The sequence below is a fragment of the Macaca thibetana genome, chromosome 10 (genome assembly GCF_024542745.1).
Source record: "Macaca thibetana thibetana isolate TM-01 chromosome 10, ASM2454274v1, whole genome shotgun sequence".
NCBI lineage: Eukaryota > Metazoa > Chordata > Mammalia > Primates > Cercopithecidae > Macaca > Macaca thibetana.
Genome location: NC_065587.1, coordinates 11,661,188 through 11,689,186, shown reverse-complemented (window position 1 = coordinate 11,689,186; position 27,999 = coordinate 11,661,188). Strand labels below are relative to the sequence as shown.

Sequence of the window (27,999 nt, the reverse complement as noted above, 5' to 3'; positions counted from 1 at the left end):
GGGACGGCACCCAGGAAATGGGGAAAGATTCAGACAGCTCTGCCTGGGAAGTGCCCGCAGCGATCCATGGCACAGACCAGCTGTTGGTAGCTGCCAGGATGCTGCACGCGCTGGGCTCTCCAGCTGACCTCTGATGTCCATCTCCTGGTGGAGCTGTCTCTTCCTCCTCCCAGCCAGATCCTTCTCTTGTGCCCTGGAAACTGACAACACTGGGGATTTAGGGGAGAAGGGAGGGCCCCAGTCAGGATTGGGCAGGCAGGGGTAGGAGCTGCCAGGTAAACAGATCCCTCGGATCTGCACGGCCCACTACCACCATGGGTGGACTCTACTTCCTCAAGGGCTGGGCTAGGAACCCCAGGATGAATTCAAATCAAATGACTATAAAAGCTCCTGGCCGTAACAGGCACATGTCAGAGGTTCAAGAAAGTGAGTGAGTGAAGGAATGAATCAGTCCATTGATCAATCAATTGCTGGGAGCCCAAATGTTATTCAGTCTAACCTCAGCCACATTGTTCCCATTTTCGCTTACACACTTCCAGTGACACGGGGCTCACTACTTCGGGGGGCAAAATGGTTTTAGTTTTAGATTGCCCTTATGAGCACCCAGATCTTTAGTTTCTGGGTCCCTCTTAGCCCCAGTCCACGCTGCAGGTGGGACCTAGACTACATTTAGCCTCTTTTTTATGAGCTGGTACCCAAGTCTTCATAAGCAAGAGAAAGCGCAGAACGCAGGAGCTTGGAGCCCACGCACCTTTCCTCATCCTCTCTGGCCGGAGTGAGTCTGTGACTTGCCCAAGGCCACACAGCTGGCTAAGGGCTAAGCCGAGACCAGACCCCAGACCCGGCTTTCCACTGTTTCCTTCTAAATCCCACATCCCCTCTGGGACTTCCTCCAGTGTTCCCCACAGTGGCTGTTCCCTCCCCACAGCCAGCCCACCCCACGATGCGGAGGATCCACTTCCTCTATGGAAACCCTCAGGCTGCAGAAACCCATCTCTCGTCACTGCCAGAGACAGGCACAAGTCCACGTGTCAGGACTGTGTCAGGACCAAGACCGACAGAGTGGCCTGTGTGTCTCTTCCCTCCCACTGCTGAGGCCTCCCCGAAGCCACGGGCCTGCGTGTATGTGCACGCATGTGTGAGCATGGATGTGTGTGTGTGTGTGTGTGCGCGCGCCAGTGTGTGCGATCGCGCCTGAGGCTCCCAGAGTGAGAGGAACACGCCGCAAGCTGTCGGCACATCCTGCCAAGGCAGAAAGGTTAATTGTCACACATGATGCCAACAGACAGACCTCCGGCAGATTCATTTGGTTTTGTTTTGTGGTTATTTTTTTTTTACAACTTTAAATACGGAATATAAATAAATTTTACATTTAAAAAATAAAAGGAAAGCCCCCAAAAATATAATCACCGACTTTACAAACTGAAGGAAGCAGGTTTTGGAAGGTGGGAAGGGGGAAAGTGCAGTAGGTGGGAAGGGAGGTGGGAGCTCAGACCCCACCCCTAGGGGGTCTTGGGGATCTCTTCCCTTCTCTCCCCCATTCCCAGCCCACAAGCTGGTTTCCTAGGAGGAGCCACCAGAGGCGGAGCTTAGAAGGATCGAAGATGGGGAAGTGTGCAAGCAGGGAGGGGTGCGGGCAAGAGGGCTGCACCCTCCCTTGGAGACCTTCTCCCGGGTGTCCCACACCCACCTGGAAGGGCAGTTGCTGGAGCAGAGGACTCTGGGAAATGGAGGTCATGTGGACAGCAGTGTTGCCTCCCGGCCCCTACCACAGTCTCCCTCCTATTTGGCCACTCCAAGCCACAGGCTGCATCAGGGGCACGGCCAGTCCACGAGGAATCTTTGTGTGAATTAGGAAAAGGATCCTTTTCCCCTTTACCTACATCTGCCAGAAATTGTCATAATAAATACACAAATCAGCTTTATCTATGATGTGAACAGTGCTCCCTGCATACAATGTCTTTGTGGAGTGCATACCCTGCACAACCTTACATGGCAGTCTTAGCTGGGGTGGAAAATGATGAGCAGGTCCCTCGCTGCCCTGGCCTCTAGTCTTCTGCCCTAGAGAGGAGTGACTGGGATCATCTGGAGCCTTAATAAGGGGTTCAAGAGCCCCTTGGTGGAGCAGACTGAAGGGCCAGGACAAGAGGAAGATGGAGGGTGGAGGTAGAGAGATGAAAGGAACCAGAGGAAGAGGTGAATCAGAGTGGAGTGCAGGGAGGAACAGGTGGCAGGAGGCAGGGGATGCTCAGGTCACCATCTACAGCCACCTCAACCGCAAACTCCGTCTCTAACCCACCTGAGAGGGCACCCAGCCACTTGGTGTGCTGGCCACACCCACCTAGAGGAGTCCACGTCTTCAAAACGAAAACGAAAAGAAGCCACTGCGTACAGAGGCACCAGGGAGACGAGGTGACTGGTGTTTGGGCACTGTGGGAGGGGTGTTCTCCAGTCTGTGCGCCCGTCTGTGGTCTTAGCCACGGAGTCCGAGGTAGCCTGGCCTGCCTGGAGGTGTCTCCCCTCAGAGCTGGCCAGGGGTCCAGGGACCAGGCAGGCTACGCTGAGAGGTCCTCAGGGCCATGTGCAGGGCTCCTCCGGCCAGTCCACAGCACTCGGGTGTGGCCCAGGCCAGGTGCAGGGGAAGGAGCCCGTTTCCCCCAAACAGTGACTCCGTCAGTCTCTCTCACACTCTTATCCCAAGTTCTTGGAGTCAGGCGAAGAAGACAGCGATGGAGTTCAGTCCTTCTTTTTCTTCTTGAGCTGCTGGGCAAGACGCCGGAGGCCGCTGGGAGGAGACCCGCTGATGGAAGGGTGGACGGACACGTGGAGGGGTGGGGGAAAGCACCATTGGCCGTCCGAATCAGGCATCGAGACAGACGGACGAGGGAAACAATATTATCACTCCAAGGACCCCATGGGGGCAATACAGCAAATACCATATTAAATAACCCTGCAGGACAAGCAGAGAGACAGGGGGGTCAGAGACAACCTAGAGGGTCCATCCCACATTCATATGTCCTCCATGCCAGGGGCAGGGAGCTGGGGACAACTAGCTACCCCTGATTTCCAGCAGTGCTCAGGGCTGGGGCATTGAAGGGCTGGGAAGATTGAGATTTAGACCTCCCATTCTCTTAGGGCGTGCTGGGACACAGCTGGGCTGGGGTCTCCAAAGCCCACCACCCACCCTGCCCCAGCTGATAACTGAGCAGAGAGGACCAAGGCTCAGAGGCTGGATTTTGTATAGAAAAATCCTTTCCCCTGACCCCATCCACAGGCCACGGAGAAGGAAACACAGGGTTCTGGGCCTCAGTTTCCCCGCCCGGCCCTCACCTGCCCACACTCTCCTGCCGATGCCCCTAGGCTCCGAGGGTCTCCTTCAGTGCCGTCTTGTCATGCGTGTGCTTGAATTTCCGGTGCTTGCCCTTGGGGGGCCGGCGGACTCGCACCGTCCGAATGGTCACCCGAGTTTGGGGCGTTTTGGCTGCATAAGAAAAAGAAAGACCTCGTGAGCATGTGGACCACTGGGGTGGTCTCTCCCGACTGACCAAGGCCTGCCGCGGACCTCCTGAGGTCTTCTGGACTCAGGAAAGGGACAAGAGGGGAATCTGGGCCAGGGTCCTGGGTTTGGATCCCAACTCCACTGCTCACCAGCTGTACATGCCTTGGGAACAATGACTGAACCTCTCTGAGCCTCGGCGCCTCCATCTGTGGAATGGGGGTAATAAGACTGCCCACCTCATAGGACTGGTGGGAGGAGTAAATGACAGTACGCTGGCAAAGCTCTTTGCACAGTACCGGACACAGAGCCAGGTAGATTAAATATGGTTTCAAGTTCTTTGTCACTGCCCACAGACCAGTAGAGTTTATTTCCCTGCCCCTTGAATCTCGCCTGGAGTTGGAGCTATTTAACCAACAAGAGGCAGAAGTGGTGCTGTGCCAGTTCCAGGCAGAGGCCTTAAGAAGGCCCGCAAGCTCTCACCTTCATGCTTTGGGGGGCCCTGGGCCGCCACATAACAGGTCTGGCTACCCTGCTGGAGAGGCCACATGGAGAGGCCAGGTAGGGACTGGCTCTCCCCACAGAGCCAGAGGCCCTGGACTACAGGGAGAGGAAAATAGGCCCAGCTGTCCCTGTTGAGCCTCCAGATGACCACAGCCCAGGCTGCCAGCTGACTGCAACCAGTAGACAGGCCAACAGAACCGCCCAACTGAGCCCAGTCAACCCCCAGACCTGGGAGAGATAATAAAAAGCTCCGAGTATGAAGTAGTCAGCACATGGCAGCTGCTACAACTCACTTTTTTTTCTTATTTTCCTTAGCTTGACCTACTATTGAGGTTTCCCCCCAACCTCTCAGCCTCATCCGGTCACGTGGTAGGGAGGTCACTGGGCTCTGGGCCAGAATCACACTCCCACCATGAAGCTGGGCCTTCGGGTCAGTTGTGCCTGTCACCTACCTGCCCCTTGCCACTCTGAGAAGCAGTAGAGTGGGATGGATGGGCCACAACTCAGGCTGTGGATCTGACTCACCAGGGCTCAAATCTGAGCTTTCCCATGTATTGTGGACATTGGAGCAAGTCACTTAAACACCCTGTGCCTTGATTTCCACATCTTTATTTATTTGTTTTTAAGACAGAGTCTCACTCTGTTGCCCAGGTTGGAGTGCAGTGGTGCAATCTCAGCTCACTGCAACCTCCACCTCCCAGGTTCAAGTGATTCTCCTGCCTCAGCCTCCCAAGTAGCTGGGATTACAGGCCTGTGCCATGACACCCCGTTAATTTTTGTATTTTTAGTAGAGGTTTCACCATGTCGGCCAGGCTGGTCTGGAACTCCTGACCTCAAGTAATCCATCTGCCTTCGCCTCCCAGAGTGCTGGGATTACAGGCGTGAGCCACCGGGCCCTGCCGATTTCCACATCTTTAAAGCAGAGAAGACAGCAGCCCTGGCCTCCTAGCGTTAGGAGACAATACATGGAAATGGCCAGAAACTCCCCAGCTAGTGTTTACCATGCACCTGGTGCTGCTCTATGCTCATTTCCCTTCACGGCAGGTGCTGTTACCGGCAGGTGCTGTTACCCACACTTTACAGATGAGGAAACTGAAGCAGAGAGACTGGGATTTGAACTCAGGGATCTGCCTCCAGAGTGTACACCTCCAACCACTCAGCACAAACGACAATGTCTGTGAGCCTCAGTCAAGGGGAGCTCTTATACACTTATCTCCCTCCTGGGTTCCCAGGTGGCTGTCTTGGCAGGGACAGCTGTGTCTGCTGAGCTCAAGGCCAGCCTTTTCCTGGGAGCCTTTTGAGCTCTCCCAGCCTGCCGGGATCTGACACCTGACCTCCCACCTTACAGACACCAGCTCCCACGAGGCAGCTGTCCCATCTCTGCAAATGGGCAGATTTTCTAGCAGTTCAGGGACTTGGATGGGCTTCAGATCCCCTCAGACAGAAGACACCAGGAGGGCCACTGAAGGGCCCAGGGATTTTCTTCCCCAGAGTCTGGGCCATCAGCAGGACACTGGGCTATACCAAGCCCAGGCAAGCACAAGGTCACAGCTCGAGTGACAGCACGCAGATCTGGGCCCAGGTCTGACACTGACCACAGTATCACAAAGAGCCACCAAGCCTTAGCCAGGCCCATGGACAGGTGACAGAAACACCATCATACTCAACCAAAATACCGGAACTAAAATGATGGGACTTTACGTCATCTACGTTTCACTGGTATAATGCGCCTCCCAAGAAACTGGTTTAGAAAATTATGTGAAACAAATACATGAAGTAACTCATTCTAAACATAAAGAAAGCCAGGCGTGGTAGCTCAATGCCTGTAATCCCAGCACCTTGGGAGGCTGAGGTGGGAGTATCACTTGAACCCAGGAGTTAGAGACCAGCCTGAGCAACAAATCAAGACCCCATCTCTACAAAAATTTAAAATATTAGCTGGACGTGGTGGCACGTGCCTGTAATCCCAGCTACTTGGGAAGCTGAGGAGGGAGGCTCGCTTGAGCCCAGGAAGGAGTTCAAGGCTTCAGTGAGCTATGATCATGCCATTGCACTGCAGCCTAGGTGATGGAGAGAGATCCTGTCTCTTAAAAAAGAAAGAGGCTTGGCATGGTGGCTCACACCTGTAATCCCAGCACTTTGGGAGGCCGAGGCAGGTGGATCACTTGAGGTCAGGAGTTCCAGACCAGCCTGGCCAACATGGCGAAATCCCGTTTCTACTAAAAATACAAAAATTAGCCAGGTGTAGTGGCAGGTGCCTGTAATTCCAGCTAATCCGGAGGCTAAGGCAGGAGAACTGCTTGAACCCAGGAGGTAGAGGTTGCAGTGAGCCAAGATTGCACCACTGCACTTCAGCCTGGGCAACAGGGTGAGACTGTCTCAAAAAAAAAAAAAAATATATATATATATATATATATATATATATATATTTCCCTTAATAGAGAAATCATCCTCCATGTTAACTCAATAATTTATAACACGTCAGTTTGAAGCTGTCATATGATCAGCCTTTCCAGGGCATCCCAGCCACTCAGCTCAGCTCTGGGAATAAGACCCAGAGGTCAAGAAACGGCTCTGTCTTCACGGTCTTGTTAATCAGAAATGAGAATGAAAAGATTGTCCTGTCCCTAACAATAGAAAGTTACTGAAAAAGAACTATCACTCACATGATTTTTTTTTAACGCTCATCTAATCATATTAATCATTTTTTTTAAAGCTAGGGTCTTGCTCTGTTGCCCAGGCTGGAGTACAGTGGTGCCATCATGGCTCACTGTAGCCTCGACATCCCAGCCTCAAGCGATCCTCCCACCTCAGCCTCCTAAGTAGCTGGGACTACAGGCGTGTGCCACTATGCCTGGCTAATTTTTGTATTTTTTGTAGAGACGGGGTTTCACTGCCTCACAATGCTGCCAATGCCGTCTCGTACCCCTGACTGATCACCAGCTAGCTGTTCTGCATATGGAGCTATCTCTCTCCAGTGGCTTCTCCCCACTGGTCCTAGTTCCCCTGCTCAAGGGTACGAGAAATTAGCTTTATTTCTCATCCCCAGGACAAGCTGCCCAGTGTCTGAAGTTGATGGGCATGGAGCTTTCTCTCATCCAGGCCCAGATTCCTTCCACCATCCCATCCCCACATCCAACAAAGCAGGGGGCTGTGGTAGCAAGACTGGAAATGGGGCTACTCTGGATGGGGTGGTCAGGGCAGACGTCTAGGAGGAGGTGACTTCTGAGCTGAGACTCTAATGAAGAGAAGGAGCTAGGCTTGTGGAGAGCTGGGAGAAGTGTCCTCCAGCCACAGCAGTGTGTGCTAAAGCCCTGAGGCAGAAACTCATTTGGTTACTGAAAGAGGCCTGCCCGGCGGGGCTGGCACAGGTGAAGGGTACTGGTTGGCAGAGACCAGAGGGCAAGCCAGGGGCTAATCCTCATGTAGGGCTCTCAGGCAAGGGAGGAATCTGGCTTGTTCTCAGCAAGATGGAAAGAAAGCCTCCCATGAATTGAACCGGGGGCGGGCCTGATCCCATCTCCATTTTTAAGACCGGCCCCTGCTCCCAGCTGCTGCAGGGGAAGGGGGCTGAGGGCTGAACCTGGAAAGGTGGTTACCTCGCTGCTCCTGGGAACCCCCCGGGCTTCGGGTCACAGGCCGTGCAGCCGCCACTGTCTCACACTTGCATGCCAGGTGGTCCTCCAGCGTCACCGTGGCCTTCTTAAAGATTGGCTTCTTCCGCACAATCTCGATCTTTCTCACCTGGAGGACAGAGCCACAAAATGCCTCTGTAGAGGCCACACAGCCAGGAGCCCGGGAAGCCCGAACAGCCTGCGCTTCCCACCCCAGTGTCCCCTGCAGCAATCTTTCCTCGAAAGCCTGGAGAGTAGGCTGTGGGGCAAACGCTTTGGCCCAAACAATAGCAGGACCTTGACCTCTGCCCTTCTCATAGCTTTTCCATCAAAACAAGCCCTCCTGACCTGGGGCCCCCCTCAGTGCCCCCAGAGAGGGAGAGCCAGAAAGGCATTTCCGGGTTGAGCTAGGGCCTGCGGTACACTCATTCCCGGAGCGCCAGCCAAGGTCAGGGCTGCGCCAGAGGCGGGAGATGGTTGTCTGGAAGGAAGTGGGGGGAGGCTTCATCTAGGAGGGAGGTGGGAACGGGGAGCTCAGATGTCAGGTGTCCATCCATAGAGCTGGAAGCATTGAGGACAGGAGATACCACGAGAGTGGCCAGTGGGGTGGAGTGACATTCGTAGTCTCAGGCGCGGGGCCCAAGCCAGGGAGGGAAGGTGGGCAGGAGGAGAGGCCACGGGCTGGTGGCAGGAGAAGGAAGTGCGGCTAAGCAGGCAGAGCATCAGGCAAGGGCCGGTGCTGAGCTAGGGAAGTGCGCACTGCCCAGCCTGTGGGCGAGGCTGGCCTGGAGCGTGCAGGAATCTTTCCACAAGAAGCAGAAGCAGCGGCTTCTCTGATTCTGCCCTCACCAGGGTGAGACCAGGGTGCTCCCTGAGATAGCCTCTACTCTAGAATTTTCCCTGAGTCCAGTGTATGTATCCCCCGCCCCCCCAAAGCAAGCCAGGTCAGCATTCCACTGTTGTAGGGCGACCTGTCCCAGCTCTGCGGTGTCTATCACCTGGTGGGCCTCTCTGCACCCTCCTTATTAAAGACACAGCTTGTCAAAGAGAGACAAGCAGGTGTCAAAGATGCAGGGGCACCCACCGAGCCTTTCTCAAGAGAGCCCTGAATAGGGAGAGCTTTGGGGGAACCTGAGCAGCTGCCGAGAACACTCTGAATGTCAGGCAAATATTTGCGGATATGTCTCTTCAAGGGACGTTCTGCGATTTTGTCCTCGTAAAGGAGGTAACATCCCTATTTCAAGTTGGCTCCACACCTCACCCAGCCTGGGGTGTCTGTCTGTGGCTTTTGGCTACAGTGGCCTGGGCCACCTTAGAGGATTCATGGTCGGCCTTAGTCCACCTGCCCAGGAAGAGCTTCCCAAGAGTGGGCCCCCGTAGACAGAGCCCAGGGACAAATCAGGAATGTCCTTCAACATACCACTCTGCCCAGTCAAGGAAGCCTGGTCAGGTATGAGCCTCAGAAGGGTGGCCTCCACCCACCACAGGGACCAGCCTCGGGGGCCTGCGGAGCCTACACACCTGGACGGGCCGCAGCTGCACCTGGGTGGGGCGGCACTGCACGTTGCGGTTGTTGCAGCAGCCGGAGCAGCGCTGCACCTCCACGCAGGGCGGCCACACCAGGAAGTTGGCATTGGTGCGGTCTATGAGGCGCCGGGAGATCTCGAACACCTCGGTGCGAGTCTTGCACTCGGCGATCATGGCTGGCTCAGCAACGGTCAGGGAACCTGGGAGGAGAGGGAACCTGGGTCAGGAGCGTGGGCCTGCCCAGAGTCCCCCTGCCTGGCAGGGGAGCTCAGCCAGTGCCCCTGGGACTGCTCTTTCTCATATCTTTCAACCCCAGGGTTCAGGTTTCAAGTCCTGACTGTTATTAGCGACAGGACTTGGGCAGGTGGCTGAGCCGCTCTAAGCCCCCATTTCTCCATCTGCAAAATGGGACAATGAGATCTATACCCAAGAACCACTGTAGGTTTCAAGTGAGAAAATTCAGAGTGCGGGGCATGTTGTAAATGCTTAGTAAATGTCCGCTTCCCTCTGCTGGCACGTAATTATTTTATTCTTCTTTATGATTTTACACATTTATGGGCTTGTGGTCATCATGCGGGTACCATATTATCTTGAAACCACGCATGCACTACTGTCTTACGGTGTCATGGATTCTTTTATCACCACTGCTTTCAAAGCCTCAGCTTCCTCCTCTATGAAGTGGGATAAGAACAGCACCTCCCTCCCATGTGGATCTAAGGTGTAAAGTGAGTAAGCCTGGCCTACAGCAAGCACTGAGGCTACCGGCCGCTATCCACACACAGAGGACAGGCGGCTCTGAGAGCTGAATATCCCGCCCACATTCATAGATTGGGGGGTGGAACTCAGGCCACGTGACTTTTTTCTTTCTTTTTTTTTTTTTTTTTTTTGTGAGACAGAGTCTTGCTCTGTCGCCAGGCTGGAGTGCAGTGGCGCAGTCTTGGCTCACTGCAACCTCCATCTCCCGGGTTCAAGCAATTCTCCTGCTTCAGCCTCCCAAGTAGCAGGGACTACAGGCACACGCCACCACGCCCAGCTAATTTTTGTATTTTTAGTAGAGATGGGGTTTCACCATGTTGGTCAGGATGGTCTCGATCTCTTGAACTCGTGATCCGCCCGCCTTGGCCTCCCAAAGTGCTGGGATTACAGGCATAAGGCAACGTGCCCAGACCAGGCCACCTGACTCTTATCCATAGGTTCCCCCAGCCTCTAACTGCAGTGTTTTGGGGACTCCAGGTGTCAAAGAGGAGGAGGGGTTTGAGCGGACATTTGCCTCACCTGGGAGGGTTTCTCTGGGACCTAATGATCTACAGTCTCCTTTAGGTCTCTGCAAGGGAGCAGGAGGCAGTCCCAGGCTTTGCTCAAGTTCTACCAGCCTAGGCCACTGCCCTTCACTACAGGTGAGTCCCATAGCCCATCAGGGACCACGCTGGGCTCAAGTGACGGGAGCAGGTTGGGATCTCAGCCCTACTGCTTCCTAGCGGTGTGACCTCGCCTACTTTTTTACCCTCTCTGGGCCCCAGTTTCCAATTCTGTGAAATGGGGTTAATAATATCTACCTCCAGGATTGAAATAAGGAACGAATGAGCTTTGCAGCACTATATTTAGAAAACAGATAGTGTGGGGGCGAAGGGGTGTGATGACTCAACACAGGCATTTAAGGATGGTTTTACTCTCTCAGTTCACTCAGTCCTGAATGTGGGGGGAAAGGGAGTTGTAAGAGGACCCTCAGAGCCCTCCGACTGGCTGCCCGCCCCCATTCTCTTTCCCTGGCCCCCATCCTAATTTGAAGGACCCTTGTTGCGTGCCTCAGTCTTACCCAAGCTCCTTCTTCCACGAGCCAGGCTCTCCAGCTCGCCTCCAGAGTGGGAGCGGGTCATGTTCAGGTCCAACTCGGCCCCATCTTCCTCTGCAGGAGAAGGCGCGGTCAGACACAAGGCGGCCCGACCTCGGGCAGGGGCTCCCTCCGCCGGGGTCTCTGGGCAGGCAGGAGGTTTGCCTCCCCCGACTCCAGAGAACAGTCCCTCCTTCCCGCCCCCATAGATGCACAGGTCCTGGCCCTGAGCACGGACCCTCCAAGCAGCCCCCAGGACAGCCACAGGCCCAGGACCCTGATTGCATCCCTGGCTCTTTAGCCACATTTTTGGCCAGAACCCATGTCAGTGGAGTTAAAAATAACCCTTCCCCTTTGCTACTGTAAATGAACCCTCCTCGGCCTCCAGGGCGGGGCTAGGACCTGGGGCACTGAAGGCCAGTTTCCAGTGCCCCTCCACCCAGCGTTCCCATAGGAAGTGCTGAATGGAGAAATTCCCAGAAGCCCCAGGGGGACCGCATGCCCCGAACACAGCCCCTCTGGAGCCCTGGACAATGGCGGTGCTGGGCAGGCGGGAGCAAGGGAGCGAGGGAGAGGGACGGGGGTGGGAGCTGAAGACAGAGAAGAGGAGAAGAGGGGTGGGAGTTGGGCCTGCTGGTGGTGGGGAGTCCCTGCCACACCCCCTTCTAGGGCCTGGTCTCTCTAGCTCCGGGCCCCTCACACGTATCTGCATCTGTCTCCCTCCCCGTCTCTAACCTGTTGCCCCACCTCTGCCCCCAGCCGTCTGTTGATTCTTCTGGTAACAAATGACAGCTCCCTTTTCCGGGCTGGGCACCATCTCAGTCCCATCAGCACTCCTTGGAGACATGGGTCCTTTCCAGAGCCCATGGCCAGAGGTTGGCTGCTGGGAAGTGAGGGCTGAGGGAGGCCTCTGCGCTGGATGTTAAAGCGTGGACAGACCCTTCTGTCTATTTCATGGGTGACGAGCCACAAATAAACTAACAGGCATTGGGAACACGCTCCTGCCACCTCCACACAGCACCCCATGGCTCCAGTTCTGGCCCCGACCCACTGGCCCTGTCCAAGACAAAGGCGCCTGCCGCCTGTCCGTCCCGGGTACTGCAGGGAGTCTGATGACTAGTCCGCTTCCGTCCAGCCTGACAGCCCCTACGTCAACGAGCCTATCTGTCCCTCTGGCTCCTTTCCTTTCTCCCTGCCATCTCTGGAATGTCCCTGGTGGGGAGGAGATGGGGAAAAGATGCGCTTTGTGGAAAGGTTAAGTTGATTAGGAAAAAATAGCCACATGGTTGCCTTGAAACAGGCCTGCTATTGAAAGCCTCATCTCCAAGATCCCGACCCCCACCAGGGGTGTGGAGGGGCCGTCTGAGGGTGGGGGCATAAAGGCTTGGAAATAAATGGTAGAAAGGCTAAATTTGGAAGTTGCCCCATTGTGTGTGGCCAGGGGCGGCCAGTCGGGCATAGGGTGGGGGTTGTGGGAGACGTCGGGTGGGGGCCCTGGCGAACAATAGGTGGGCCCAGCTGGGTCCCCCTCCTGCCTGCCTCACCGCCCCCCAGCACAGGCAGGATTGAAAGGGCCTGGGAATGCTTTTGAGAGGGAGCCAGGGGCCCAACGGGGAGAGGAAACAAAGGCAGGAAATGCTGTTCCCCCGTAGATAGCGTCTGGGCAAGGATTACAAAGTGACAAAGAGACAGAACCCCAGAGGGAAGGGGACCTGGGGGTGCAGGGGGGCCGCTGACCAGGGCTCCAGGGAACGGGCCAGAGGTTAGAATAGAATGGAATTTGCTCTGAAGACAGCGTTTATAAATACATTGTCAATCCAGCCCACCAGCCCTGCCACGTGTGTGCCACCGAGCACGTGCCCATTTGCTGAGTGAGCTCTGGGGCACGGGCAGGGCTGCCTGCTGGTCGAGGCCAGGTGTCCCCAGGGGACCTCACAGACCGGGCCCCTAGCCAGAGGGGCGGGGAGATGACTCCTCCAGTGCCATCCTCCCTGGCTGGGCCCACACCTGGAGACATACTCGGCAGATGACCTGGGCACCTTCTCCCCGCCCTCCCTCCTCCCGGCACCCCACCCTCGGCACCAAGCCGGAGCCACACGTGGGTGCTTCTCCTGCCACACCCCAAGTCCCAGGTACCAACCCGCCTGCTGACTCGGCCCTGCCCTGGATGGGTGTGGCCCGGCTCTCTCTGGGCTGCCATGGGCCTCCAGTTGCCCAGACGTCAAGGAAGAGGGATGCCTCCTGTCCTGCCCCTCCCAGCTCCCTTAGAGTCTCCTCGGAGGGCCGGAGCTCGGGGCGAGGATTCCATTTACCTCCAGGGTCTCCGTGCAGCAGGCGCTGGAGATCATCGAAGGAGCGGATGGAGTGGTCACTCAGCATCTCATAGAGCTCCTCGGGAATGGGGTCCCCCTGCCGGGCAGACACCAAAAGGCTGAGTGAGCTGGGAGTGGGGGCTTTCCAGCACGGTTATCTCCCCCACCACATGCTTTCTCGCTTTCTCCTGCAGAAAGCTCTGAGGTCACAGGGAGATGGACAGGCAGGATCCAGGCCTGATGATCAGGAGCACAAAGGCCTCGGGGCCTGTAAAAGATGGTTGCAGGGTTTGGCTGAGAACTAGGGTCTTTCCTTCAATATATCGGGGCCTGCCGAAGCCTCTGAGACCAAGCGCACTCCTTGCACCCTCAACCCCCAACAGGAAGCCCAGCTTGCTTTGAGTTGGACCTGCCTGTCTATGTCTGTCTCCCCCACCAAACTACAAGTTCTGGGAAGACACCAAATCTGATTTCTCTCTGAGTCTCGCTGCACATCTGTTGAAGACAGCTGAAGACAGCCAGCATTTCCCATGGCCAATCTAACCCCCATTTTACAGAGGGGAAAACAAAGGCTCGAAGACAGGCTCAATTATTGGCAAAAGCTGCATTTGAACCCATGCCTTTGGGATGACAGAGCCTGTACTCCCAGGCTCCTGGGTCCAAGAGGTGCTTAATAAATGCATGCAGCGTCTGATGGTCTCAGGAGGCCCCAGGTCCTAGTGGTATCTATGAAGTCTCTCACTCGAAAGAGGCAAAAAGGGAATCCTCAGATACGGCCGGGAAACCTGAAAGCTTACCCGTGCCCTGTGCCCAACCAAACCCTATTTTTAGAGCCCCTCTGGCCTGTTGCCAAACACACTCGAAACTTGATAAGCACTTCAACAGGCCTCATTCGGAGCCGGGCTTCCTCCAGGGAAACCGCAGGTCCCACAATGACACAAGAGCAGCCCCGTAGGAAGGTCACAGCCACGTCCCCCACAGTTCCAGGAGACCCAAGGGGCTGATGCCAGAGATCCCAAGAAAGAGGCGAGGGCAGATAGGAGACTGAGAATCACAATCCAGACCACCAGCCACTGAGAAGCAAAGAAAATTGCTAAGATGTCGCTGCATGTTCAAAGGCTGGGACCAGACTTCCAGGCGTGCAAACACACAGATGCAGGCACAGGCACTCGGGCTGCATGGTCTGGACAGACAGCTCTGGAGAGGGCGCCAATAGGCTTGGCATACTACTATAGAACCTTGGGTTAAACCACTCTCTGCCTCAGTTTCCCTGGATTAAGAAGGGAGGACTTCCGGCCCTTCTTGGTTCACTCCACACTCCTGGAGCCGAAGGTCGGGGGGCTCGGAGGGGCTCGGTGCAGGCTACCTTCACAAAAGGGATGCTGCTTTCTCACTGCCTGATGGCGGAGGGGGAGTGAAGGAAAGGAGAAGAGGTCGTCTCAGCCCTGTGGCCAGCCTCAAAGGGCCCTCCCCAAAAACTCTGTTTCCTCCAGCTTATCATGAAGTCTAGGAACACCTCCAGGGGTTCAGCCATGACCAACTCTGGCCACCCACATGATCCAGGAGCTAGAAGACTTAGGGTGGGGGGGTGGGGGTGACCACTTGTAAAGCTACATCATTCCCTGAAACCCCTGAGTCTCCATGTCTTTGTTTGAACATGGAGTGGCAACCCCGCCCAATGCCTAAGGGCTGCTGGGCAACTCTAGGAAAAAAAGGTTGCAGGGCTTGGCTGAGAACTACGGTCTTTCCTTCAATTTCCGGGCAGCCAGTGGCTGCACATGCGAGACAGAGGAGGGTATGGGCCCCGCTGTCCCTCACTTTCAGCCCCCATATCCTCCGGGCTCTGCCTCCTCCCGCCCTCAAGCAAGTTCATTCCTTCCACCTCAGAAGAGAGACCACGCCTCTGGTGCTCTCCAAATGTTGACAAAGTATCCAACCCACAGAACAGAGGGCTTGGTCTCCAGTGAACACCAGCGAGAGCCGCTTCCCCTGAGAGTTCTGTCAAACCCAGAACTGGCAGGCCAGAGAGCCGGATCCCACGCCTATGGACCAACTGCCGTGTGACCTCGGCTGGTCACTGCCCCTATGACCCTGGCTCTCATCTGTGACTCGAGGAGCTTGAAGAACATTCAATTCAGTTCTAATTCAGCCAGGAGGTGTTAGAAGGGGCAGAGAAAACGCCAAAGCCGGGTGCCCAGCCAGGCCTCCCTGGATCACTGGCAGAAGGAAAACAAGAAGTGTTTGTGGGGTAAAGATTCAATTCACCTCCCAGGGGAGGGGCCCAAAGGCCTAGTAGCAAATGGCACTTAGTGCTTGTGCCAAGCTCTCCCTGCCCACTGGAGAGCCGGCTGCAGCTGCCAGCCACAGCAGAGGAGGCGGACCCCTGAACAGACCCAGGCACATGACACATAGGAGATGACATCTTTACAGAAACAAACAGACCCTCCAAGGCTGAGTGCGAAAGAGCCCAGGATAGGGTCTGAGGAGGAGGGAGAGGCACACAGTAGGTCCTCAGTAAATACTGGTCAAATGCATGAAGGAATCTACCCTTCTCCAGGTTCCGTCCAGTATGATTCTCCCATCTCCTCTACCAGGAGAGCCACCTGGCATATTCTTCCCCAACCCTAGGCAAAGGAGCTCCTAGAGTCCCTTTTAATCTGAGCGGGGAGGCCATCCCTGCAGATGCTTCTGGTAATGTGGCCACTAGATGCCCAGAACTCTCATAAGCCCCCGGATTTGGTAACAATACCACAACTAACATCTATGAATGCCAGCTACAAGCCACACGCTGAGAAAAACATCGTATAAACTACCAATCCTAAGAGGCTGGCAGTACTTGTATCCCCATCCTCCAGATGAGAACAATGAGGCTTAGAAAAAATTAAACAAGCAGCAACAGGTCCAGACAAGCAGCAAGTGGCAGAGCTGGGTCGTTCCCAGGCTCCAGAATGCCCACCCATTCCAGCCCACCATGGGGCATCTCAGCCTCTCTCTCCTGTACTCTGAGGCCGCTGGCCCTCAGCATCACATAAGGTTGGTGTTGGCTCTTTACTCTGCAGCATGTCCCACGTCAGAGGCTCTCAACCAGAGCCGACTGGGCCCCCACGGGACAGTGGCAATGTATGAAGGTACTGCTGGTGGCCACAACTTGGGATGTGCCCTGCATCTAAGTGGGTGGAGGCCGGAATGCCGCTCACCAACCTTCAGGGCACAGGACAGCCTTCCCAAATGTCAGGAGGGCAGAGGCTAAGAAACTCTGTAGCAGAGGAAAGAGCAAGGGCTCCAGATGCCAGCGCAACCTGGATTCTTGGAATCTTGTCACCATCTAAAACCTCGGCTTCTTCATCTTTTAAATGGGGCTAATAATACCTCGCCCGGGGTTACTGGGAGGCATAATTGCACAGAGCAGAGCTGCCAGCAGATAATGGGTGCTTAATGAGTTGTCACTGTCATCATCATTAATTCTTTCCGGATGGCTCCTTTGTGGGCAGCAGCAAGTAACACACGTGCTCAGGGCCAGCAGCACAGGACATTTTTGAGGATGACAAGGAGTGGGTGGAGAGCTGCCCGCCAATGAAAGAGTGCGTGACTTTGCATTATCCCCTGTGCTGGGCCACAGGAAATGGTACCCCACCTCCACACTGGCAGAGCCTGGGGCCGTGTGGGCTGGCAGGGCCCTTCCGGGGCTGGGGGTGGGTGAGGGTGGGGGACACTCAGCATGTGCTCAGCTCCAGGATGCAATGCTCTGAGGATGACGAGCATGAGCACGGGTTCAGAGTCACAGGCTCTTCTTGGTATGGGAAGGTGAGCTGTCTGGAGCCTGGTTTTCCTGGGCACAGGTTCTGCAGGCCTCCAGGTAGGCAGCTCACTTCAGAGATGGGAAAGGAGGCCTGGCACCCTGAAGACGCTGCCCCAGATCTCAGGCCCGGGGTTTCTGGCAGAGTGAGGGCGTGGCAAGGAGGGAGCTGGGGCAAAGCCAGCCATAGGAGCCAAGGTAAACAGCCTCCTCCGACCCCGCCCCCAGCGCCAGCTGCAGCAGGTAGGAAGGGCACGAGCGAGCGTGAGGCCAGGTGAGTGATCTGCTCCCAGCTAGGCTGGCAGATCAAAGGGGCTTGAACCCCACCCTCCTCGTGGGCCCAGCACACACACACAGATACATGCTCCCCGGACTGCCTGCCGTTCCCACCGAGGGACACACAGGTCCAAGCAACCAGGGGCGTTGTCTGTGGCTGGCAGAGGAAGAAGCTGATGAGGCCTCCCAGAGCCTGCCTGCCTGAGAGTCGCAGGCCTTATTTAGATCGAATGCCAAAGCCAACCAACCCCTTTGAAGAGGCCCTCTCCGGGCAAACCACAGAAGCCATTAGAACCAGTGTTTCCCACCTAGCATTCCCCTTCCTTATTGCTCCTGGGACCCTCCCACTCAGCCTCTGCTCCTTCACGTGGGCCCAGCACTCTGGCCTCCCCACCTCTTGCAGAAGCAGAGGAAAATTAAAGCAGGAAGAGAGGAACCAGTCCAGCCATTTATAATACACAGAACCTTTGCAGTCTGATTTTCTTTCTGTTTCTTCTCTGTCCTGTCTAATCCTGGTAGCCCAAGTCCCAAGATAGAGGAGAGACAGACAGGCTTCTCCCTCAAGATGGGGGGCCTTGAAAGACTGATGCATACCGGAGGGCTGAAAAGGAGGGCTGCCCTCGGAGCAGAGCAAACCGAGGAGTCAGTGGGGCCATGGAGCAACTAGGGGGCCAGGTCCTGTCCTCCATACCAACCCAACACTCACTGTTCTTTGCACAAATAGTTACCGATTGTCCACAGGGCTCTGGGCACTGTTCTAACGGTGGGGACCAGGAGGAAAGCTCTCTAATGGGGTTGATACTCCAGTGGAGAAAGCAGGTAATAAACAATGAAATAAACCAGAACATAGGAAGAGTTGTCACAGAAGAGGCTCCTCAATGCCGGGAGGGGAAGACAAGACGTGGAGAGGTACTTATGAGGCCCGTGTAAACATTCACCACTCCTGCTCAATCAGTGTCTCTCTCTCTGACAGACAGACACACACACACACACACACACACACACACACACACACACTCTCTCTCTCTCTCTCTCTCTCTCTCTCTCTTCCTGGCTCTTGCGCCAGATCCTTCAAATTCTGTTTGACCTGCCCTTGCACACCTCCAGGGTTCTGGGATTCCAGCAGTTGGTCCCCTGCTCCCTAGGGTCATTAGCAAACCCAGAGGAAGCTAGACAGCAAAGGGCTGTGGGGCCCTTCACTCTTTCCCGGAAGATGGGTGCTGAGGCCAGATGCGTCACGTGACAGTGCGACTCGCCCTCCTGGAAGCCAGCTCAGCTGGTGGAGATGGCACCTCAGAGGCCTCGGCAGGCCCTCCGCCCAGCCCTGCCTCAGGACTGCCTGCCCTCTGCTGAAAGCTTAGTCCAAGCACGACCAGGACGTGGCCAACTCCAAGGCCACCTCCACCAGCAAGCCTGCCCTGACTCTCCCAGTACTGGCCATTACAGCTTCTTCCTGGACTGACCCCCCACCGTGGTCCCATCCCCATGCAGGTCCCCTGCCCCAGGGCCAGCCTCAGGCTCACTCAGGCTTAGCAGCAAAGTGCTTCATAAACTGCAAAGTGCCACATACATCGCGCTTGTGGCCATGTGTTCAAGAATGCTGTGACTAAAGTGAGGAGAAAGGCAGTTTCTGTGCCACAGCCTCCACCCCAGATACACGAGCCCGTGGAGCTGTGGGAAAGGAGGAGGAGGTGCTGGACGAAGCTGGAAATGGTAAGGGGAGGCTGGGGGAACATCCAGCTGTCAGCCTCTCCGGGGCACGCTGGGATCAGCCAAGAGAATGCAACAGCCAGGGGTGGGAGCCCCCTCCGCGGCTGCACACGCCAGGTCCCTCCAGTCTTGCAGGTTCAAATGAAGGCTTATGGGGAGGTGAAATCGGTCTGGACACCTCAGTGCCCCTCAGAGTCACATCACCACCATTTTCCACCACGCGGAGGTGGTTGAAAGAAAGTAGTCACAGATGGGTAAGGTTTGAGGGGCGTCAGGCTGACCTGACAAGGCAAAAAAAAAGTGGGTGCTGTGGAGCTGATGGGAGGTTCTCCCTCCCTCACAGGACGCCAGGAAGGAAATGGGGCCGTTACAGAGGTGGTGAGGTGCCAGGGCCCACGGAGAGCCCACCTGTTGCGCGGGGGCGAGCACCAGGCACTGGGTGCACGGGGGCCCGTGCGTGCCTGTGTACGTGCGTGGGTGTGCGCGCACGTGTGCTCAGGCCGCGCGTGCAGGGGCCGTGCGTGCGTTTGTGTGCGGTGCGCGCGCGTGTGTCCCGCGTGTGCACAGGCGAGGCGGCGGCGGGCGCGCGACCCGGCCGCGGTAGTGCGTGCCCGTCGCTCTGCGCGCCCGCCCGCCGGAGCGCAGCATCGCCTCCGGCCAGGAGTGTGCATGCGTGGGGTGAGTGAGCGAGTCGGGGGCCCGGGCGGGGTGGGCTGCGGAGAGCAGCCACGGGGCGCCGCCGTTCCCAGGACGCCCTGGCACCGGGCCCAGCCCCCAGGTCCCAAGGCGAGGCGAGGCGAGGCGGCAGCTGGGGCCGGCCGGCCACCCCCTCCCCAACAGCTGGCCGCGGCCCGGGGGGCTGCGGGAGAGGCGGGGAGGGGGCGTCGGGAGGGGCCTGCAGGCGGCCCGGCCGAGCCCCGCGTCCTCCCTCCAGGGTGCGGACCGCGGGGGGCGGCCGCGGAAGGGCGGGGCCCCTGGGCGGGCGGCCTGCGGCCCTCGAGGAGTCCCGAGAACAAAAGGAGACGGCGACGGCTCCTCCGTGGTCAAAACAACCTGCGCTGGCGGCGGCCCAAGGCCAGGCCGCGGCCTCCGAGCCCTCCGCCTTAACCCCTTCGCCACCGCTGCCTCCTTCCTGCGCCTGGCTGGAGGCCGCAGGGGCCGACCCTCCCCGGGAGCCGGCAAGGTGCGGGCGAGGTGCGGACTCCCGGCCGCAGCCGGGCGGAGGTGGGACGGGACCCAGGCACGCTGCCCTCTCCTCCTCTCCACCGCGCGCGTCCTCCCGCCCCGCCCCCTTTCCCACCTGGATTCCGGGTAGACTTGCCAACTCACGGCTACGTGAGGCTGAGAGGGATGGGGACGGCTCCGACCCCAGCGCTCCCGCAGATGTTTTTATACCCCATCTCCCGTGCAGCTAGGCTTTTGCAGGCGGCGCGCTCCGCACCCTGCATGCGGGGGAGAGAGGTGCTTCCTCTCGCAGGGCGCGGGCACAGGTACGGCAAGGCCTCAGGCACACACCACCCAGGGGGCTGTATTCCTTCAGAGCCCCCAGTCCTCCCCCTACCCGAGTGCCCGAAACCTACCTGCGTCCCTCTCTCTCTCTCTCTCTCCCTCTATCTCTCTCTCTCTGAGCTCTGTTACTCCCACCCCAACCCCCGCGCCCGAGACACAAGCTGCTTCCAGACAGTGCTCTGGGGCCGGGCATGCCCTGCGCATGACGGAGGGCGTCCACCCGGACCCCGACCGGGAGCCAGGGCGGGACCCGAGTCCCGCCAAAGGTCGGCGTGGATGGCACCGGTGCTCAAGCTTGCACCTCCTGGGCACGCCGATGGCAGGACAGAGCCTAAGCCGAGACTGGCGCCGAAGTGGGCTCGGGAGGACGCGCTGCCTTCTGCACCCTGGGCGCCACCCCACCCCCTCATCCCCGGCTGGGAAGGGGCTTGTTCTCGGGTTCCCAAAGGGTGGGGGACAGGGCCACACACACCCTCCCCCGACACGGAACGGCTTAGGGAGCCAGGTTCGCCGGCCGGTTGGAAAGAAAGCTACCGCTGTTGCCTTGCCTTAGAGCCTGTCACCCCCGGACCTCTCTCCCAGCCCAAGGAGGTCACCCAGCGCCCGGCGTCAGACTCGCGGGCTGCAGGGGTCCAAAGTTCACTGCAGGGAGAGGAGGGGGCGGTCAGAAGGTGGGGGCGAAGGTAATGAATGAAGAACCAGCCCCAGCCGCCGTGGCAACTCACCTCGGCGCTGACCAGACGCAGGTAGCAGCAGAGAGACAGGAAGAGCGCCCAGCAGCGATTCATGCCGACTCCGGGCCCGGCCCCGCGGGGCCCCAGACGCGTAGACCGAGCGCGCCGCCCCCGCGGCCAGGGTGGGGGGCTGGGGAGGGGGGTGGGCTCGGCTCGGGTCCGCGGCGATCAGGCGCTCAGGCCTCTGCAGCCGCGGCTCACCCGCATGGCCCCCGGGCGCCGCCGCTCCCGGCCCCGGCTCCGTCGCTGGGGGGCAGGGGAGGACCTGGGCGCAGGACCTGGGTCCGAGGCCGCTACCTGGGCGGATCCCGAGCCCGAGTGAGCATCCACGGCCGGGGGGCTGCGTCGCGAACCAGCCGAGGCGTCTAGCCGTGTGGGGGCGCCCAGGGGACTCCAACCTCCAAGAGGAAAAGGAACACGGCAGTCGATGGTTCGTCTTCACTCGCCGGCTAAAGGCGTTTTCCTCTGCCCGCCGGCTTAGCTTTTTTGCAACATTTTCTGGAAAGGCCCCAAAAATCGGAAAGCGCAGAACTGGGCACCTCAAGGCCCAAGTCTCCCCCAAAAAACTTTTTCCAAAGTTGGCTTTGCAACGGCGGCTCGAGCACCCGGGCAGGGAGAGGTGCAAACTCCCGCCCGGGCCGGGTGGGGGGGGCGGGAGCGTGTGCGCCCTGGCGCGGGGCCCGGGCGGCGGGCACGGCTGCTCCGCGCGCGCGGCGTGCCCGCTGCGCGCTCGGCCAGGCCCGGCCGACAGGTGGACGCGGCGCGAGTCCGTCGGTCCGTCTGCCCGCCCGCTCGCGGCTCTGGGCGTCCTCTGCGGGCTGCGAGCTGCAAGCTGCGGCTGCGGCTGCTCCGGATTTCTCTTTGCAGCGAGGCTGGAGGGTGGGCTTTTTTTTTTTTTTTTTTTTTTTCCTTTTTGCGCGTGTATGTATGTGTGTGCGCGCAAAGTATCTCTATCTGGGGAATGAAAAATGGGCGCTGGCGGCCGGAGGGGAGCCCTAGGGAGGCAGCCGGGGAGGCTGCGGGCGCGCGGGGAGGCAGGCGGGCCGCTCCCGGCTGCAGGAGGAGAAGTTGCCACCCTTTCAGCTGTTCCGGCCTTTATAAAGGAGAAGGGAGAGTGCGAGAGGTGGGTGGAGACAGCCTTTCCTCTTCTGGCCCGGAGTCAGCGCCAGGAGGGGGGGAGCGGGAGCTGGGGGAGGGCTTGGGGCTAGGGCGGGGCGCTTAGGGGGTCTCTGAGAGCCGAGCAACCCCTCAGTCCATGAATCTGGCCCCGGGGAAAGAAGAACTAGGGGCGACCCACCGTCCCGCCCCTCAGCATAGTGACCATGGACAGGTTAGGAGCCCACGTGGTCTAGGGGGATGTCTCCAGAGCCAAGGCCAGGAGTCCAAGCTCCCCTCTAGGACCAGACATTTCCACCCTGGCACAGGCATGGCGGGGAGGGACTGAGGCTCTGCAGCCTGAGAGTCTGAATTCAGATCCTGCCCTGGCACTCGGGAGCTTGGGTCACCTTGGGCAAGTCACTTCCCTCTGTGCCCCTCCATCTAGCCTCAACCTGGGGATGGGACTATTGTAAGGACTCAATGCCAGCAAGGGAAGGCACCACAAGGTGAATCCGGCAGCCAGCGCCCTTCAGCTGCAAGCTGGGTCCGAGTCTCCTCCTCCTAGCTGGTTGCCTGGCACAACAGACCCTGCCAGCGTTGGCTGAATTTGAATTTGTTGAACTGCAAAGTCACACAAACCCCCACAGCCCTGCAGCATCTTCGCAGGGCTACCAACATGATCCTCCCGTCAGTCACCCTGCTGTTTACTATCTCCCTCAGCCCCCGGGTTCGAGGCCCAGAGCCCACCCACCCACAACCAGCCTTCACACAGTTAACGCCTTCCGCCCCCAGTCAGGGAGCTGCTATGTCCCTGCCTTCAGCAGTCACACTGTCTCAGTCACAGTCACACGTACTCACACTGGGCCCAGCACCCCCCTCGGGACACGCAGGCTCCTGCATCGCCCAGCCTCCGGGCTTTGAGGCACCCTTATGTCCTCCGCTTGCACTGTCTCTGTTATCCGCCCTTCCCTTTGGGGCGTCAGCCTGCTTCTCACACAGGAGCACGCTGAGAGAGTCACACCTGCTCTGTCTTCATAAACTGTCTTGGACCTGGACAGGGTGGAACAGAGGAGGAAGGACATCTCAGGTGGTCTTTACAGACCACTGCAGGCACCCACCCACTGCTGACTGTCACCCAACCGCATGGCACAGTGGCAGAGAGGCAGCCTGAAGACACGTCACCTTGGTCCAAATCTTGGAGTGGCCACTTGCTGGACAAGTGTATCCAGGAAGGTTTTTTAACCTCTCAGTACCTCGGTTTCCTCCTTTATCAACTGGAGATGAATCTATCAACTGGAGCTGGGTGTGGTGACACGCACCTGTAGTCCCAGCTACTCAGGAGGCTGAGGATCGCCTTGAGCCCAGGAGTTGAAGGTTGCAGTGAGCTGTGACTGTGCCACTGCACTCTGGCCTGGGCAACAGAGCAAAACCCTATCTCTAAAGAAATAAAAATAAATCTATAATGGGAAGGAGCGAGGGATAACAGAGAGAGGCGTGGCAAAATTTTAGGGGTGATGGAAATGTTTGTCATTTTTGATTGCGGTGATGGGCTTATGGGTGTATACGTACATCAGAACAAAATGTGTGTAGTTTATTGTACCTCAGTGCAGTTGTAGAGAATTTTTACCTTCCTCCTAGAGTGGTCCGGAGGCTCCCATGAGGTCCTCCATGTGAAGGGGCTCAGCGGAACACCTTAACAGGAAGCAAGTATGTGGATCCTTCCATACAGCCTTCGAGTTCACTGGTGGCCCCGCACTGCTCCAGGCACTGGAGAGACAGGTGTGAACCAGCCTAACACAGGCCCCTGCCTTTGAAGAGCCCCACTGAGAAGGACAACCAGATGTATAAACAGATAAATTAGAAGACAGGGTGACAAGGGAGATGGGGCAGGGGGACGAGGAGATAACCCCCAAACACTAGATTTGAAGTCTAAACCCCCAAACACTAGATGTGAAGTCTAAACCCCCCAACACTAGATGTGAAGTCTAGTGACTCAGATAAAAATCCTGTTCCACCCTACAGCTGGGTCATCTTGACCTTGACCTTCTGTGTCCTCCTCTATAAATAGAATGGTAACTACCATGATTAGCGAGCTGACTATGTGGTAGGTAGTGTTTTTCTTACTCTACCTGTAGCCTCTCCATGCTCCTTTGAGATGTGTTATTCCTATCTTACAGATGGGGAAATGGAAGCACAGAGAGGCCAAGACACTTGTTCAAGGCCACACAGCCCGTAAGTGGTAAGGCCAGGACTTGAATCTGAGCAGTCCAGCTACAGAGCCCACATGCTGAAAGCACCGTGCTGTGCAGTTTTCTGGCAGGTGATGCTGAGGACAGCGATGACACTTCTGACACAGGGCTTTGGGGAGCACCACGTGCATTAATATATGGGAACCTGCTCTGCCAGCTAAAAAGTGCTGGACCCATATGAACTCTGACTTAGGTACAAGTTGGGGGAGAGGAAAGGCTACTGGGAGCAGCATTGTGGAATGCCTACTGTTTGCAGACCCTGTGTGAAGCGCTGAGAAACGGAATGAGGAAGGAGTCCCAGTCTCGGCACTCAGGGACTTCCTACGCTCTCAGTGAGATAGACACAAATCATTACAGTGCAGGTGCCAGTACATGAGTTAGAAGTGGCAGAAGGCGGCCCAGCAGACACCTGGGCCCGAATGCTGCATGACGCCTGCATGGCACCTGGGCCCGAATGCTGTGCTAAGGGCCCCTTTCTTGTACCCTCTCCTTGCAGAGGAACAGTCTGTAAAGAACACCTCCCCGGGTGTGGTGACTCACGCCTGTATTCCCAGTGATTTGGGAGGCTGAGGACGGAGGATCACTTGCAGCCAGGAGTTCAAGACCAGCCTCAGCAACATAGCAAGACCCCATCTCTTAAAATAAATTACCAAAAAAAAAAAAAAAAAAATAGCTGAGTGTGGCCCCAGCTACTCAGGAGGCTGAGTCAGGAGGGAGAATCCCCTGAGCCCAGGAGTTCAAGACTGCAGTGAGCCATCTCAGAGATGGGGTCTCGCTCTGTTGCCGAGGCTGGAGTGCCGTGGTGCGATCTCTTCTCACTGCAACTTCTGCCTCCCAGGTTCAAGTGATTCTCCTGCCTCAGCCCCCCGAGTAGCTGAGACTACAGGCGCCTGCCACCGCGCCTGGCTAATTTTTGTATTTTTAGTAGAGACGGTTTCACCATGTTGGCTAGGGTGGTCTTGATCTCCTGACCTCAAGTGATCTGCCCCCCTCAGCCTCCCAAAGTTCTGGCATTAGAGGCGTGAGCCACTGCAACCAGCCTAAAAAAGTTTTTTTTAATAAAGAACACCTACTACTCTGCCTCCTGCCAGGCTGGGCGTAGCAGGCACCTCCTCCAGAAGGCCCACCAGGCTTGGCACTTGCTCCAGGCTCCCACAGCATGCACCCCTGGCCTCGTCATGGCCCAAACATCAATCTAGCACTAGACTGAGTCCAGAGTGTTCAAGGGCCTCCTGCCAGCTCCTGGCATACAGTGGCTGCTCAGGAAGTGCCTGCTCGCTGAAGGAATGAATAAATGATTAAAACCCTGCCCGTTTCTCTTTCTGAGTCCTGACCAGTTATTGCAGAGATGCCAGGCCCTTCCCGAAGGGTGGGAAGAGTTGGGGAGGGGGCTTGTAGCATGAGCCTCTAAGCTTGGAAGCACAGGGCCCCTGAGGGGCACCCCCTCTTGAGGTATCAGAACTGGGAAGGATCTGAAGCCACACCACCCTGAATGCACGTGGTCTCATCTGACCTCGGAACTTCAGCAGGTCGGGTCTGAGGAGCACTTGAATGGAAGAACTGGGAAGCCCCCACCCATCTTCACGTTCAGGCCACTGAGAAATAAGGTTCTCCAGCAGAGCCAGGGATGGGGGCGCCCACACCCCGTAACTCTCCACTCTGCACTCCAGGATAGATTTGAGGCAAAGGGAAAAAGAGTGGCCACAGCCCTGGGGGATAGGGGTGCTGCCCAAGGTTAGGGGCTTTTTAGACTGTGCTCAGCTATCCAAGCCTCATCCATGAAAAGCATGTTACATCCTGGGCGGGGGGGTCCAGGACGCTGGCTGGGGTGAAGAAATACTAAGGAAGGAGTTGGGTTGCATCCCGGGGTAAACTCGCCCTCAAGTCCAGAAAAGTGAGAGCAATGATCACTGGGGCCTCCCCTCCACTGAGAAGGGCCAGCAACACCTGGGCCAGGCAGCTCTGCTTCTCTGTACTTGATGGAGAGGAAGTGGGGCTCTAAGCTGGGGACTGCCCAAGACCATGGCACAAATGATCTGAGACTCCAAGCTCTACCCCACTCCATGTGACCCTCATTAGCTCCCCCATGCCCCTTGCTGCCCTGTCTACAGGGCCTTTTGCTATCCACAGAGTACTTCCTTCCCCTCTGCCTGCCTCACCCCCACAGTTGCCCAGGGAGAAGGCATTGCCCTCGTATGTGCCCATTGTACAGATGAAGAAAGTGAGGCTGAGGGTAAGGGACTAGGCTCCCCATCAAAGACCACCTGGGTTCAAAGCGCTGCCTTACCATCTACTAGCTCTGTGACCTTAAGCAAAGTTCTTAACCTTCCTGAGCCTCAGGTTCTTCCTCTGTAACATGTGGGTAACAATAGTCCCTACCTCACTGGGTTAAAGGAGTTAATGCACCTGAAGTGATAAAGCCTGAGTGAGCACCCCACAGTTGTTGGTCATCACAGTGATGGTTATTATTACTGTGGGCTTTGTGCACACATGCGTGTGCGCACACACATACACACACTTGCAAATTTCACCTCTGAGCTCCAGAGCCAGGGCTAGGAGAGGGGTCACGGGCCTCCCCCTGAAGAGGGTGGAGATTGTTCTTACATAGAACCCCACCTCTTCTGTCAGACCACCTCACCCTAATGAGGCTCTGGCCACTGGCCTGTGAGTGCCAGGGAGGCAGGAGAGGAGACCCCCAGGAAGGCAGACAGACGGACCCCCCGGGCCTAAGCCAGCCTGGAGGAGCCCACCCTGTGGCCTTGAGCCTTGTCCTGTATACAAAGGCAGGGAAGCGCAGTGTTTGTTTTCCCAAAGCCGATGCATTTTTAGCTCTTCCAGGCTCCAGACGAGGAAGAGGATGTTTGGACGGGACAGCTCAGACCTACCTGCCCTGAAAGCTGGCTGGAATTGGAGTGAAACCGTCCTGGGGTGAGGGGACCTGGGCCAGATGGGCTGGAAGATGACCCCATCGGGGGTCTGGGCCCACCCCCTACCTTGATGCTTGAAGGCTGGCTCTCCCCAGAGAAGGCCCATCCTGACAGCGTCCTTTGCTGCCTGCCCCCTGGGCCTGGAGTGAGCCGTCATCAGGACAGCCTCCCTTGCAGAGCATTAGCCCTGGACCAATCATGCTCTTGAGCTGACAGCCTGAGGAAGGAGGTAGGACAGTGATTACCGTTTGACCAGCAAGGAAAGGGAGGCTGGCTGAGCCTGACCCACTCCTGGTGCTCTGATCTGTTAATCCGGGGAAGGAGAGGAGACTGAAGCTCCGAGAAGCATACCCAGCAAGGATTTGATCCAAGGCTCTGATGCCGAAGCCCACACCTTTGCCACCTCCCAACCACAC

At 57.2% G+C, this 27,999-nt stretch overlaps 1 protein-coding gene and 1 long non-coding RNA gene across 3 annotated transcripts; one reads left to right on the top strand and one right to left on the bottom strand.

The window, feature by feature from the left end:
- Positions 1–1,301: 1,301 nt before the first annotated feature.
- Positions 1,302–22,455, bottom strand: PDGFB (platelet derived growth factor subunit B). Its single transcript, XM_050806358.1, has 7 exons — positions 21,301–22,455; positions 13,285–13,381; positions 10,958–11,047; positions 9,136–9,341; positions 7,600–7,744; positions 3,331–3,481; positions 1,302–2,950 (listed from the first exon to the last, which is right to left on the bottom strand). The coding sequence occupies exons 1-6, from the start codon at positions 21,361–21,363 to the stop codon at positions 3,357–3,359; spliced, it is 726 nt and encodes a 241-aa protein (XP_050662315.1). The 5' UTR covers positions 21,364–22,455; the 3' UTR covers positions 1,302–2,950; positions 3,331–3,356.
- LOC126963786 (uncharacterized) lies at positions 19,626–25,320 on the top strand. Of its 2 annotated transcripts, XR_007729209.1 has the most exons (4): positions 19,626–19,744; positions 24,046–24,186; positions 24,585–24,639; positions 25,153–25,320. It is a non-coding gene; the product is annotated as an uncharacterized LOC126963786 (long non-coding RNA). The 2 variants fall into 2 exon arrangements; XR_007729208.1 differs by lacking the exon at positions 25,153–25,320 and having other exon boundaries at positions 24,585–25,100.
- Positions 25,321–27,999: the final 2,679 nt, after the last annotated feature.